Source organism: Falco punctatus (genome assembly GCF_963210335.1).
Source record: "Falco punctatus genome assembly, chromosome: 8".
In the NCBI taxonomy this organism is placed as follows: Eukaryota; Metazoa; Chordata; class Aves; order Falconiformes; family Falconidae; genus Falco; species Falco punctatus.
Genome location: NC_137588.1, coordinates 18,087,928 through 18,103,542, shown reverse-complemented (window position 1 = coordinate 18,103,542; position 15,615 = coordinate 18,087,928). Strand labels below are relative to the sequence as shown.

At 37.2% G+C, this 15,615-nt stretch overlaps 1 protein-coding gene across 2 annotated transcripts in view; it reads right to left on the bottom strand.

Moving 5' to 3' along the window:
• Positions 1 to 15,615, bottom strand: part of PDE11A (phosphodiesterase 11A) — a 142,543-nt gene that overhangs the window by 72,177 nt on the left and 54,751 nt on the right. Inside the window, exons 3-5 of one of the 2 annotated variants that reach the window (XM_080400368.1) lie at positions 8,304 to 8,393; positions 5,971 to 6,111; positions 2,274 to 2,338 (exon numbers count right to left, since the gene is read on the bottom strand). In XM_080400368.1, the coding sequence (XP_080256494.1) occupies positions 2,274 to 2,338; positions 5,971 to 6,111; positions 8,304 to 8,393 (296 nt within the window). The remainder of the gene's footprint in view (positions 1 to 2,273; positions 2,339 to 5,970; positions 6,112 to 8,303; positions 8,394 to 15,615) is intronic. The other variant, XM_080400369.1, reaches the window with a different exon arrangement.

Genomic DNA, 15,615 nt, shown 5'->3' with positions numbered 1-15,615 from the left:
GCATCAGTGTGCCATTATGGATAATAAACAGACTTGATCATGGTGTGTGCTGGAAAAATGCAAACTGAACAGGTAATTCCAAGTATGGTCTTGCAAGGTGTTTCTTTACAACCAAGAGCAAAGAAAAAAGACAGAAGTATTCATTATAATATTTAGGGACTAAAAAGGTGAGCTTCTATTAGCCAGAAGGAAGAAGGGCAAAAGAAAAGCCAATTTCTTCTAAAACTGTGTGAGAATAGGACATTAAGAGTTATATTGTCCTTGAAGCTTCTCTCTCTTTCAGTTAAAACTTAGTACTGAACTGTTCTCAGCCTATAATCTCTTTGGATTTCCACTAAAATTTCAAAGAAATAATATTTATCTTCACTGGTGTAATGATGGAGAAACTCATCCTGCCATTTTTTTCCACATGAAACATCTCATGACTTTACATCAGTTACAGCTGCAGAATGTAGAATGAAAAGAGCAAAAACTTACTAGAAAAAAATGCTCAAATTTCAAGGGCTCACGGTGTTCTGTATCCTAAATAACCTTCATTTTCCCACTATAGAGCCAATAACTCAAGCTGTGCCTGTGCTAGATCCAAATGTGACATCACATCTGCCAGTCTAACCTTGGTCATTGTAACACCAACTTTACTCTCCACTGGATGAAAAATGAAAGAAAAAGCAATAAATCTTCCTATAAAGATGCACAGAAGCGTACCCTTACAAATCTTATAAAGACTAGCTACCAGGTTGCATGTGTTTATTCATGTCTCACACTGAAGTTAAAAGAATCTTGACGACTATATGCAGAGCAGGCTACTACAAATTGCTCTGTGGTAACATGCTAATATAACTATGGTAACAAGAAATGAGCCAGCTTGGTTATCTTGACACCACTCTACGTTGTTTTGACTAATCTGGCTACAGATCAAGTTTGAGAAAAACAGGAATAACAACCACATCCCTTGATTCATACTCCTGTCCCTGTACAAAAGGAATGTATTTTCACCCATTTAATTGACCTAGGAAAGACCAACTGCTACTCTGAAGCTCTTTGTCAAAAGCAGTAACTTGTGATTCCCAGATGAATCAACAGATTATTTATTCATATTTAAACCTTCCTATTTTTTCCCACTTGTTTTCCATTTGTCTCACCATTCCCATCTCTAATCTAGTGGATAGGGCATGGAAGAGACCTAGCTTCTGCCTGTCTTTTTGCATGGCCCTGGACTCTGCGGTCAGCTTGCACATCTTAAAAATAACACTACTCATTTTTGTAATGCTACAAAATCAATCCATCAAAAGCATTAAGAATTACGACCTGTTGTAATCTGGAGTATAATGTGCACATTCACCTTAATAGTGGTAGCTTTTCACTACACTGCAGTTGAAGAAAGAAGGCAAGTTACCAAAAATATTTTTAAAATATGCTTAAAGGGCTTAAATATGGCAAAGCACTAAGTAATCTTCAAGTTTGCTAAGCTATGGGTGGCAAGTTGGACAGAAATCTAGGTTTATCATTATGGCAGCCATTTGATATGGAAAATTTCAATTCAGAATCAGTATGAATTGATTTGCATAAAATGTGTATGATAATCATTGAGTTTGTTTGGTATGTAGGACGTTTTACATGAACTGTTACCAGTTGTACTGTCTTGTAGGAATTGCAGGAATCCCATATGGACAAAAAGCTTTTTCTATTACTACTTACAGTTAGCCTTTTATCAATGTTTAAATACAGATCCTACTAAGCAAAACATATACTTCTATTTTGACTGGACTCCAAACAAGAGTCACAGGAACAGAATTTCTGGGAAAATACACATTCTCTGAGGTTTTTAGGCTTTCCAACTTGACAACAGAAGCAGAAAACTTTACTGGAAACTTTCCAACTCAACTGTAAGGAGTTTTTTTGTAAGAGATCAACAAACAACCTAAAATAATTTTGTAATTTTTACTTCAGTATTAACTATACAAAAACCCCATGTGTCCTCCATGAGTTCAATAATAAAAAGTCATCAGTAATTTCTTGGTTTCTTCTCTGATACACTGATGAAATCTTAGCACATACATATATACAAACATACATATAAAAATATAGGCATGTATATTTATGCAAGCAAGTCCCCATTTGAAGCAAGCAGGAGTCTTGTCTGAGTAAAAACTGTAGGCTCACACTCTTCAATCATCTCTATCCAAAGTTCCGTAAGAACAGAAAACTGTGATCAAGCAAATTTAAAACTATGTGAAAAAGAATCCATTACCATAGAAGACATGAGCACTAACCTGTTGTCAGTATCAGCACTGCATTTTGGAGATAACAACTCAAAGGATTTAGTAAATTTCACCACCTGTCACAAAAAAAGTAGCATAATTGTTATTAAGATGAATAAATATGTAAAAAACCAGTAACATAAGCTTCCTATATTTAAAACATTTTTATCTAATGGTCTTAGAATAAAAATTCAATCTGTATTCCCCCAATTTCCTCCAAATTCATGTTCAAAATACATATTGTGCACAGTTCACTAACAAACAATACCAAATCAAATGATATCTTCAGATTCCTTTATGAAACTATTTTCTGCAACAATATATACTTCCCTTCAAAGGGCTCTGGAATACGAATTATGGAGGCTGATGCAAACTTCATTTTTCTAATATAGAAAAATAAACAGAAAAATACATTTGCACTACTAATTCCAACCTATTTTCCTAGAACTTATGTGCCAACAGCACATAAGTGAAACATCTTAAAAGGGGCTAGTGTGATATAGAACACAGGTAATATTTCTGGATGCTAGTATGGGTCCCCATCTTCCACTTTGGTTCTGTATCATAAAAGCTTTTCATACAATGTACAAATAACAGTATTTTTGACATGGCTTCACAATCAGTTACTCTATGGGGTTCTATTTTGATATATAGGTTAACCCTCCAAAATCCAGGGAAATGAGGAAAACAATTCTGCCACTTGTAAAAATGACCACATGGGTGGCAAGTTGCTATTCTCCTACTCCAAATTAACCTAAGATTTATGACTGTTTAGAGAAGTTTAGGCTTAACTGAATACCTTGGCTGTCCACATTTCAGATTTCACATTTCAGGTCTAGAGGAATAAGAACTCATTATCTGTGGTTTGGAAAAAAAACCCCTCCATCCTCAAAGGTAGAAACAGTACCAAGAGCAGAAGAATGAAGTGAAAAATGCCACCCACAGATTGCTACTAACACAATGTACTGTTCTGTGAAAAATAAAAATCATATTATACTTGCAAATATAGTGGCATTTCATAAGAATGTAGTAGAACTGTATCTTGTAATTATAAAATCAGTGTGGGGGGTCTAAAAAGAGAAAATAAACCAGAAACATTAAAATTCTGTAACAGAGAATATATAAACAAAATACAAACCTAGATCTTGTTTTTATGAAAGCTAGTGTAATTCAGGGCATACTCCACTGAAAGTATTTCATTTCTATCAGTTTAAATTAAATGAGAAACATATCTTTCCTCAAGGAAAGAAAATAATGGTTTTTTTCTGCCATACACACAAACTTGTGATTCTGTCTCTGATAATCATTTAGACTTGTCACAGCCCAGCATCAAATAATCAATTACAGCGTCAGTGAATCCAAAGATACTTGGGTAGAAAAAAGAATGATATTACAAGCGACACTTTTATCCTTCAATTACTTCTCAAATCAGTAGAAAGGAGGACAGTTTGTGTTGAATGGCCTGAAAACACTGAAGAGATCTATCAAGCTAAAGGCAGTCACTTATTTTACTACTAATAACAATACTGAAAAATGGTAAACATGTTTAAAAAGGCTCTCATACCCTATGAATGGCAGTATTACAAAGGCCGAGTGAAAGCACCTGTCAAAACTGTGCATGAAATCCAGCTCTTGATAAATACTTTCATATAGCTTACATTCATCTGTTCACCTTAACAGAGCTCTGCAACAAAATCATTATTCCTTGGTCAAATGGACAGAGCAATTGCAAAAACCAAGCATACTTCAGTGATGCTGAAAGTAAAATTTTCACTTCACCTGCTCAATGCAAAAGCTTCTTCCTATCACATGACCAAGTACGTGACTATCTAGACATTCTTACACAAATATGTCTCTTCCAATGGATTTTCTGTTACCTCAGGGGAAAATTACTAAGACAAGATAACAAAAGGATTTACCTTTTCACAGCATTTTCATTATTAAGGAACTGTGACCAGCTATCATTATTTATTTTGCAAAGTATTAAAGGAACTTATTAAAGATGTGGAAACATTGCTAGTCCCAAACTTATCCCTGCCAACAGCTAGAGTGAGTGGAAAACTTCCAGGAAGGAACAAATCCCATGAAGTAGTGGCCACCAAGAGTAGCTGAGAAGACTCCATGTTGTGGCCTCAGCCCTTACTGTCTTGCTATTCTTCCACATTAAAATACTGGATTTTACAAAAAAGCATTCATGAGTCAGGTCAGGAAGCTGACTCCTGTGAAGACACTGATTAGATTGCTGTAAAGCCCACTGAGCTCCTGAATACACAGGACGGTCAGCTAACAAAGTCCTGATGAGTTTATTTTTATCTGTTATTTCTGAAAGACCAGTAATCTGACTAAAAATATAACGTTACATACTAGAATAGAAATTACCTAAGTATTTGTGTGCTACAGTTAAACCATAATGACATGTGAAATTATGAACACTTTAGAAATACCAAGATGTCTGATAATTATTTATTTTAATGTATGTAGACAAGGTTAGTCCTAAAAATGATGATTAAAGATTTCGTTGATGATGCAACTGTTTCTGGTTCTGAAACTGCCTGCAAGCACCACCCATGTGATAAGTGATTAGGCTGAAAATGTGAGCTAGGTCATAAATTCCAGGTAAATGTAAATGAAGCTAAAGAAAGGAAGTTTCTTTCCTTCTCATAGCTATATAATGAAGGACAGGAACTGAGCAGATAAGTATCTGTTAACAAATCAGGTCATTTTTCTTTCTACGCAGACCACAGAAGCACCCTGCTTCTCAGTTAAGCTGTCCTAGCTGCTCTGTAGCAAGCATTAATTCCATCACACAGACAACTGAGAATCAAAGTGTATCCAGTTGTATCACACCTATGAAAAATACAGTTAGATACATTAGCAACTTACAGACACCTCAGCCTTCAAATGACCAGAAGGAAACATAAATGTATCTTTTCAGTTTCCATTTGAAAAAGTGACTATACTGGTTATGGATAGGCTAGAGTTAATTTTCTTCATAGTAGCTTATACTGATTTAAAGTTCTGATGAAAACAGCGTTGATAACACAGGGATGTTTATATTACTGCTGAACAGTACCTACACAGTCTCAAGGCCTTCTGTTTCTTACGCTGCCACCCCAGTGAACAGATTGCAGGGTGCACAGTAGATTGGGAAGGGACACAGCCAGGACAGCTGACCCCAACTGACCAAAGGAATATCCCATATGACACCATGCTCAGCAATAAAAGCTAGGGGGAGGAAGAGGAAGGAGGGAGCTTTCAAAGTCAGGACATTTGTCTACCCAATTAACCATCACATGTGATGAAGCCCTGCCTTACTGGAAATGACAGAACACCTGCCTGCCAATAGGAAGTAGCACACAAATACTTTATTTTGCTTTGCTTGTGCACACAGCTTTTGCTTCATCTACTGAACTGTCTTTATCTCAACCCACAAGTTTTCACACTTTTACTCTTGGTTCCCTTCCTCATCCCACTGGGGTGGGGAAACGAGTGAGTGGCTGTGCAGTGCTTAGCTGCCTACTGGGGCTAAACCACACAGTGGTGTTGATAAACATTCAATCTGTACCTAACTTATATTTAAGAATAACATGCTGGAAGAATACTTGCTGTCCAGTACTTACATATGATAGGAAACAGCTTCATCACAGTAAAAGCTGCTGCTCTACCACTCAAATATTAGCCTTTCTACAGAATGTGCAGCCATACTTACTGGTGATTCGATATCTTCCAGAAGTAATACTGAGCACCGTTCACACTTCAGCAGAGTCTGGGCCCGATGCATTATTTTCTTGACAATTTTCTCTAGGTCAGTCTGTTCCTCAAAGAGATCATTCACTACTTCCAGTAAAGCCTGCATACAAGGACAGAAAATTCTTGTATTGGTTGTAGAATTAATAAATACATGGAGCACTGCAAAAGACACAATCTCTGGGATTGATTTTAATATGAGAAATCCATTGAAATCTTCATTCAAAGGAAGTTCTTAATGATTATGGCAACAGAATTGGGGTGGGGGTATCTGAAGAAAGAAAGAAGTACTTCTTAGTTCACAACGGAGCACAATCCAACTCCTAGCAAACAATGGGAATCTTTCAAACTATTTCACTGTGGTCCAAAAATGAAACAATGGCTGTAATGGAACTCTCCAAGTATGTAGTATGGATTGAGTTACTTGATTTGCTATATTGAATTTGCTGGTGCATTTAAACTCCATTTTACTAATTTATTACCCATTTTGCATGTTCAAAGCTGGAAAGAAAAAAATCACATCAATACTTGCATATTCCAATAGCACTCTGATCCAGTCTTTACCACTTAACAACATGTCTGTAAAATACAATGTTTTAAAATGAAGGGCTTCCTCTCTCATTTCATCAGTGTCAAGAACATGTTCTTTCTTACCATGGGTCCAAAGAAGTGTGCTTTTTCCTTTATCCTGATTTAGGGCACCAACACTGAAGAACACATAGGTAAGCATATAAATGTTACTGGTCTCAGCTCTCCTAACCCAGTGGTCATCAGCAAGATGTTGGTCACAGGCACTGGAAGTTGCCACCACTGGTTCTAGTTTGATAAGGAAGGCAAATCATGGGCTTGTCCATCATGTGTTACTTGCCAACTAATTTCAACCATGAACTAGGCCAAGCTAAAGACCACCAACAGAAAAGCAATTAAGTATGGGCCACCATGTAACTGCCAAATGACAATGATAATTGTTATGCTTTGCAAGGCTGAAGTGGCAACAAGAAACAGAGAATCTGTATATCTGATCCAATTTCCTGATGTGTCCAACCACCAGAATTTACCATTTTCTAATGAAATGTCCCTAATACTCTTCTGCTGAATGCTTCCCCCAAAAGGTTAAATGCCAACTCCTCAAATTAATGTTCTGTCTTTTTCTTCATAGCTGTGAAAAAAAAAGTCTGTCATTGTTCCCTGCAGGCTGTGAATCTGCAGCAAATTTTAAGTCTCTATGTTGTCAAACAATTGTTTGAAGATCAAAGAAAAAAAAAAAAGAAAAAAAAGTCTTTGGCAGAAAATATTTTTCCCCAAGTCTCCTTTCCATCTCCATCCCAAAATACAGTGGTCTGTAGTCAGACCTGGGCAGAAGACAAGCTCATATGCTTCTTGACCCTTAAATATATATACACCATTAGAAAGGGCTATTGTTAGTTTTCAAAACCAATTAAACTAAAGTTTAGTTAGCAGAAAGCATTAGCTTCTACACATGGGAAGGTCCAAAGTCCTGAATATACAAATGTCAGTGCTCAGTACACAGACACCCCCCCCTGTAGTTTCACCGGCTTGTAAAGCAAAAGCAGGTTCAACACTAGCAGTCTATTTCCATTGAAGCTCTGGAGCTGTGATCCATGGTAACAGAAGTATCATTTCCTGTCATTGCAGGAAAGATAATTTTTTTTTTTAAAGCCAACAATTATCAAAACCACCTCAAAATTACCATTTTATTTCTTAAAAAAAACCCCAACCTCTCTGAGAAGAAAATGACATTCAAGCTCAGCATTATTTTCACTTCTTTGGAGCCTCCTGTCCCAACTCATGCATGGCATCAGCAATCATGACTAATGTGAGTAATGTATCTATACAGACACATGCTGTCAAACCCCCTCATATACAGATTTTTTTCTTGCTTCCTTTACAAAGATATATCCACATTATTTGCACATGAATTGAATATTTCAAATTCAGGATGGCAAAGGTTTGATATTACTGGAGTTTTAAGAGAGTTTGAATCTCTGCCAAGGTAACACTCTCTCCTGCACTGCCTATGTCACAAACACAATTGTTTCAGCACTATGAAACATGTAACTGACATCAGGAAACAACAGCCACCACCACGAGCGTATTTCCCTCCCACGCTCCCTGCTGGCTGCCTCAGTCAAGATAGTGATCTGTTGAAAATGCATTTTTTGAAATAAAACATAGTCAAAACTGTCTGCTTAGCAAACATATTTGCATAGCTGGAATCTGAAGAAACAATAGACAGAAGTTTGATATTGGTCCAATATACATTGTTTTACTTACCCTGCTTCTGTCATATTCCTTCCTTGAAGCTGCAAATAGCTGGGCATTGGATATGGCAATCCCACAGAATGGGAGATACATCTGCATCACCTAGTACCAAAAGAAACTCCCAGTCATTAAAACCAATGCAATTAGACACTCATGATACTAGCAAAGAGATCTAAACGTAGGGGACATATCCCAGGAGGGCCTTAGCTTACTCATTCTTTAAAAAAAACACTGACTATAAAATAAAATCATGGGCAAGGCACATAAAACGGAGGGAACAGAAACTGAATGGATAAGAAAGAACAAATACATTTGAGTTCACAGGTCCCAGCAGTTAGGGTCCTCTGTAAGTTGTCTGGAAAACTGCAGATTCTCAAGTCTGTAAAACATCCGCTGAATACTATATTAAATTACTGCAGACACTACAACTTCCCTAGAACAATACGTACTTTTCTGGACTGATTTTTTGTTCTAAGCTCAAGAAGCAAGCTTGAGTTACATGTCTGCTGATTTCTAGAGGGCGTAGATTTTGGAGAATACCAGCACAGTGGAACAGCACATTGATCCAAAACTATTAGTCAGAAAGCTGACTGTCTTCTCAAGGGGGGCAGGGAGTTCAACACGCTTGAGAAATTAGGCCTTAATGCATCACCCTTCATTAAGAAAGACTGGATGAGAGGGACTGGGAAAATATTTTGAGGTGCTGGCTATGACTTTAGGCATACCTTAGCGTGGCTGTGTGAAATGAATAAACTAGGCTAGTCAAATATTTGAGTACCTGTAGGACTGGCACTTTCACAAGGATGACAATGGATCAAAGTCCAATAACATTAGCATTTTTAAGCGACATACTGATAACAAGTTTGTAACATACTGCCACTGAGTGATTCCCAAGCTTAGGTCTGAGATATTGAGTACATTTTAAAGGTGCTGAATAGCCTTAGCATTTGCAAAGCCAATGAGAGTTGGGGCACTCTGCCATTTACAGAGCCAAAAAAAAAATGCTGCAGCAGCTAACCTTTCTTCTCCACAGTCTGTTGACTGGGAGATCCACCATAAGAAATCTTTTCTGTGACAAGTTTTGGCATTGAGAAAGTGGCATTTATCTTTGAAATTCAATTTAATTAGAAAAATATTGCTAATGCAGGGAAGTAGGCTATTGAGACTATGTGAGGAAAAAACCCAAGAATTGGAAGCATCCAGAAGAACCGAAACAGCAGCAAGTGCTGTTCTACTTTATCTTCCTTAAACACTCCATTGGCTACATGTCTACTTAGTGCGTGTTTGAGTAATGATGAGTTTTCGAAAAGTACCTTCAGATCCTCTGAATTCTGCACCTTCACAGCTGCTATTCTGTCAGAATAACTGCAGATTTTAAGGGTGCAGACAAATACACCTATATTGCTAACATGCAAACACTTTACTTTCATCCTCTTCCCACAATGGTTCTCTCTGAAGGAAAATGACATACTTTAGACTCTACAAATACTCATCTTTTGGGGGAGGCAGTAATTAAACTAGCCAACTATCACAACAGACCTACAGGAAAGAATACACAAAATGGAAAATCAAGTGTAAAAAATTGCTAAGAGGAGTTCATTTTTTAATTATAAGAACTTATCTGAGTTCTTATATTCAGTTTAGATTTCCAAAATGAAACAAGAAGCCCTATCTATACTTTTTTTGTAATAGTACTAAATATCACAGCCAAGTAAGAGATGCAGAGCAGAAAACTTTAACCTATCAAAGTGAGACTGGGTACATTTTTACTTAATAAAAGTAAGTAAAGACTAGTATTTATTCCCACCCCCCCACCCTGAAACCTCCATTTCCAAACGTAATATGCCCCTGTGGCAATGGAAAGCATACAAGAAGTTTATGAACCTTCAGCCATCACAAAAACAGTTTGCAAAGATGTCTTTTTTAGCAAGGAGAAAAATATGATTTTGCAATATTTAAAAACACTGCTCTCTGGAAACCAAATTCCAGGGCACTAACTCTATAAAGAAATTAACATACATAAAACAATGGTTATGAAATGTCAAGAGTCTGGAAAGCTGCTGACTTACATCACTGTTTTTGCCACTTAAACTAATTGTGTAAGGTGCAGTGCAACTAAGAAAGAAACACCAAGCTGTTTAGGATAATCAGCAGAAGAAATTAATAAATGTCCACAGATATGAAGAAAAAACCACAACCATCAGGTAGAGAGGAACCACCCTGTAATAACAGATTAAAAAATTATCCCTGTTTACCTAAGAACAACTGGCAAAACAAAAGCCTACAGTCGTTCCTCTTCTGTACGTTCTGAATGGTAAGGGTAACTGCTGCCTCAACAGCTTTTGTCAAATTATAATACAGTACTAAATAAACAAAGAATAAAGACGTTTCTAATGGTAACTGAATTTTAAATAAGTTTGTTTTTTTTTTTAACCAAAATTGCAGAATGGAGTAGAATTACCACATTCTGATTTCAAATTACAAATTTAAACCCGAACTACTCAAGACTGCTTTACAAGTACCTCCAACATGTTCGTGCTGGAGTAACGTAATATTCATCTCTCATCTGTCTGAGCCACATACTGTAAGGAGCTGGTATTATTATGTCAGATTGACTTCGGGGATTTTCCCTCCAAAGAGAACACAAATTGTTGAGGAAATGGCACATGCCACCATAAGCTGGATATATCTTTTTTTTCTTCCTTCTAAGTGATAGATTCATAATTACTAATCCTCTGGTGCTCCAAGGTAAAAACATATTGCATCACTGAACCATAATGCACTGTATGTAATAGAAGACTGCAATTCTGTTTCCACTTCTGCCAATTACTACTATTTATCCTTAAACAGAAGGATGTAAATTTCCATGAGCATAAAATACAGTCCATATTTTACTGGCTTAATTCTCCAGCATGGATATGCTTCCGTAATATAATACTGACTTTTGGTAACAGCAAATAAATTGGGTAGAAGACTAAATTGCATTGTAAGGACACAGTATCGAAAGGTTGGCCATAGAACATTGTTAAGCAGTGTGTGAAAGGAAATGACACAGTTAAATGACATGGTTATTTTAGTTTTCCTTGGTGAGACAAGATCTTGTTAACAAAGAGCTGTTTTCTTTTTCCTTGTCTGCTGTTCTTCCAGCAGCTCTGAACAGGCCAGGACAGCTTGCCTCCACCAGCCAACATCCGTACAGGTTTTACCAAATAGTTTTATTACACAGTGAAGCCAACCTGACGCTGGATTTGCAAAGGAATTACTGACACCTGGTCCAAAGGTTGAGTATGCAACATATTTCCATTACACCAATGCACAAAAGAATGGTGTGAACTCATGGGAACACCTAACATACCCTTCTGAAGGACATAGAATAATTACGCTTTGCTATACTGAAGGCCATTAAAAAAATAATTTCCAAGCAAAATGGATTACATCTGAAAGAAAATTTCCTTCCACATCTATTTTGAACTAATGACAGGAAAAGAGCCTGCAGATTTATTAAACAAAGTAATTTCCTGAAAAAAAAGATAGACAAAATATAAACCCATCAAAAGTATAGCTTTAACAGATACACCTCATTAATTTATTCTGGCAAATAAGATTAGTTGTAATGATTCATCACAGTTCTTTGTGGCATATTAACAAACAAATCAGTAAATATGTAATAGTATATTTCATAAAAATGTTCCATTTGAGTAACAAGCTAATCTAATGAACACGCTGAGATGGTGGGAGACAGTACTATTTTTTTGTTGTTGTTGCGCCAACTATAAGGCATTCAGTTACAGTAACTGCAGGTTAACAATATTATATTATGAATTACTTGAGCATTCAGGGTCCAGATAACTTGAGCCAGTTTCTCATAACTAACCCTCCAAGAAGTGCCACATCCTTGGATAGCAACTACACTCACCTCTCAAATTCACAGCAGCATACAAAAGCTAAGAAGCTGTTCAATAAACCGTTCAACAAGCTGTTCAATATTTTATCAGGGCAGGAAACATTCTAGGAAAAGAAGATGAAGTAATGGGCACTATTACTATATCTCATTCTCTTAATTTCTAAATTATTTCATTATGGGGTTATTTTATGTTAGGAGTATTAAAACACAACTACCAAGGGAATGAACAGGATAAGTATCAGAAGCTTTAATAATCAGTTATGCAACCATTTACATTTTCAGCTATGTCCTGAAGATGACATATCTTTTCTGCAAAAATGCACCAGGAAGATCAAATGACTGCCTTGACCATAGCTATTTTTTCCTTCCCATAGAAGGACATATTCCCATTGCCTTATTATTGCCACATCTCTTCAAACTTGTAGGCCCAAAGTTAGACCTTTAAATCCACAATAAGAACTAAAGCAGTAGCTTGATGCTTGGAAGTACAAAGGATTCCCAAATTCTGCAATATTAACTGCTAGGACAAGAAAGCTGCAACCCGTGGTTGTTTCACTGCTTCTCTATGGCATCAGTTCTGAAATCCAAATGAAACACACCAGTTGTCCCTCAGAATTTCAGAGGACAATCTTCCATATGTTTCCTCTTCATAATCATAATTTTATAGAACAGAAGTTCCATACCTGGCTGCATAGCTGCCTGGGCACATCACAGCATTTTGACACCTACACTACAGCATCACAATGTCTTCAGATGTGACACTCATTTTCCCTTCATATGGCTTTTCATAGATCCTGAGACATAGAATACCTAAGTTAATAGGATGCTTATCAATGTGCCTTTGAACTACTAAAAATAAGTTAAAGGTGTCTCTTGTGATCTGCGCTTGGGTTTCACAATAGTTTCATACATGATATAAATTTTTTTAACTGTCAGAAACAGGCAGGAGGAGAACTCTGGCCAAGCTCTGATGACACTGGTCCTCAAAAGAGACCACCTTTCCCTTCATTGCACGGCCTGGGCATGATGGTTCTTAAGCAACCTGCAAACCCCTCCTTTGCTACCAAGAAAAGCCCTTGCTGGCTTCTACTTTAAAAGTTCAAAAGAAAGCTGTTTTCTAGAATTGGGTGTCTCATCAGAAACAAGTTTTGTTTTCTCTCTACAAGAAGAAGGCATAAAAGCCTTTAGTTTCCTAACTTCGGTGGTTTTTTACCCTCACAAATAGCACAGATTCCACATTAACCACAAAACAGTATAAAATATTACTTTCCTTACCCTATTTAGGAATACAGGTGTTCATATCTACAGATCTCAACATGTTATTTTAAAAAAAGGAAAGCAAAAGACAGGTAATAATATAAACAATGAAGCTGCACGCATGCAGACCTGCAATGCAGTAATTTACTAGCTACTTCTGAAAAATAGCCAATGCTGCAATGGCAGCACACTGCAGAGTTAAAATGCTAGCTTCACGCTTGCTGGCTGGAAATCAGCCCTGAGTCCAGCTTCAGCTAAATGCAATGACATTTACCCTGCCTCCCCTGCATGCAGTTTTGCCTGCACTAAGGATCCTCAGAGAGCACCCACTGCCATAACTATCTGATAAATATAGTCTAACTCACGGCTTCTGACATACTCCAAGCATCCCCCTGCCTGTGGTCACAAAAGAAAACAATTCCAATGTCTGATGGAAGAAAGGAGCCCTTCAGCAAGGCTTGCATACCCAATCTGGCGCAAACTCCAGGTTAAGCTCTCAGCAAATGCTTGTCTGGTTCAACTGTTTTCTTTAGCGGCCACAGGAGCAACTTTTCTTTACACAGCTTGCTTGGTAAGCCTGGGGGGAAGTAACCTAGTACAGGCTTCCTAGAAAGAGAAAAAACAAGTCCTTTTAAAGTAAATGTTTTTATTATAGTTTAAAGTTATGTTTTGTGAATGTACTTAAAACCAAGTCAGGGAAGCCAGCTGCTCTTTGAAACAATTTCGAAAGTGTTAAAAATGGGTTCAGAGAATGAAATATTCTACTGAATTCTGGAAACGATAAACCAAAATCAATTGCGCTGTGGTTAAGCACAAGCTTTCATCAAAACTCCATTACTTTCTGCCAGCTGTGGAGGGTCTGGTTATCCACGTCTCTGATAAAATCTGATCATCACCTAGGTTTGCAATTCTCAGAAATATTTTCCAAAATTATTTTTCCACCCCAAACATGGGCAGAACAATTACTTGGTGGAGACACCTCATGAATTATGGGCATACAAATAGGGCACATAGCTCCTGCTTATATCAGTGAGCCTGCCAGAGGCTCCTGGGCCAATTTTCTATTGCCTCTAACTTTTTTTTTTTTTTTTTTTAGTTTCCATTTGCCCGTGATTACTATTTATGCAGTACCATAAAAATGCCCTATTGCTCACAAACATACAGCAGCATCTCTGTCCTGTAAAGCTCACTAGCTAAGGGAGCTTTTGGTGCCTGTGAATAGCCTGAAAAGGACCACAGGAACATTCCTTCAGCACTGACTCTGCTTGCCTGCCTCATATAATTACTGGCACACATTCAAACTAGATAACTGTGTCACCAGACAGATTACAACACACGTCTCCTGTAGGAGCAGCCTTATTACAGTTTTAAAACCTGAATCCTATGTAGGTCACTGTCCTCACAAGCCATGGCACTGGGAGACTATCACATACAGGACCAAGGGGCAGGAGAGGGCAGGAGTGCTGCTTAAAACAGCTTCAGCCTCAGCCTCTTACCTTTTTCCAGGCCCCCATCGCTCCCCCCCCGGTTGCTACAGCACAAACCCCATCATCTCTTTTCTGCTACGGACCTATGATCTTTAAACTGGGAAAACAAATGAACACATTTAACTTGATTTACAATAATGTAATTGTAAAACCATTTATCCAGTCAGAACTATACACATCTACTAATCTTATTTCATTTTTCTGGCAGATAATTGGAGGTTTCTTGCCCCAGTCACTTTAGAGCTAAACATAATTCATATCTGCCGTCACTAGCAGGAGGTGAAGCTCAAAAAAAAAATCTAAACAAGCCACACTGAATTACTGTCATACACACAAAAACATTGGCAGTGGCTATTAAACCTATTTTTAGCAATATTCTGTAAAGACATATTTAAACATTTTAACACTGCATTGAATTTAGCATGCCATATAAAGTAAGAAGGACAATAAATTGCACTGTAAATTTCCACAGAACACCTTATTTTAAATGCTGGTGTTCCAAATAAATCTGAAATATAAAAACATTTCTGCTAAAGACTAGAAAGCCAAAAAAAATTTAAATATATGTAAACCGGCTACTATTCTAGGATCCAATCTTCTGATCTCATACATGCAAAAATCCAGCTTTTTTCACTGGAAATTTCTCCTTATTTTACACACACCTGAATCAGTGATA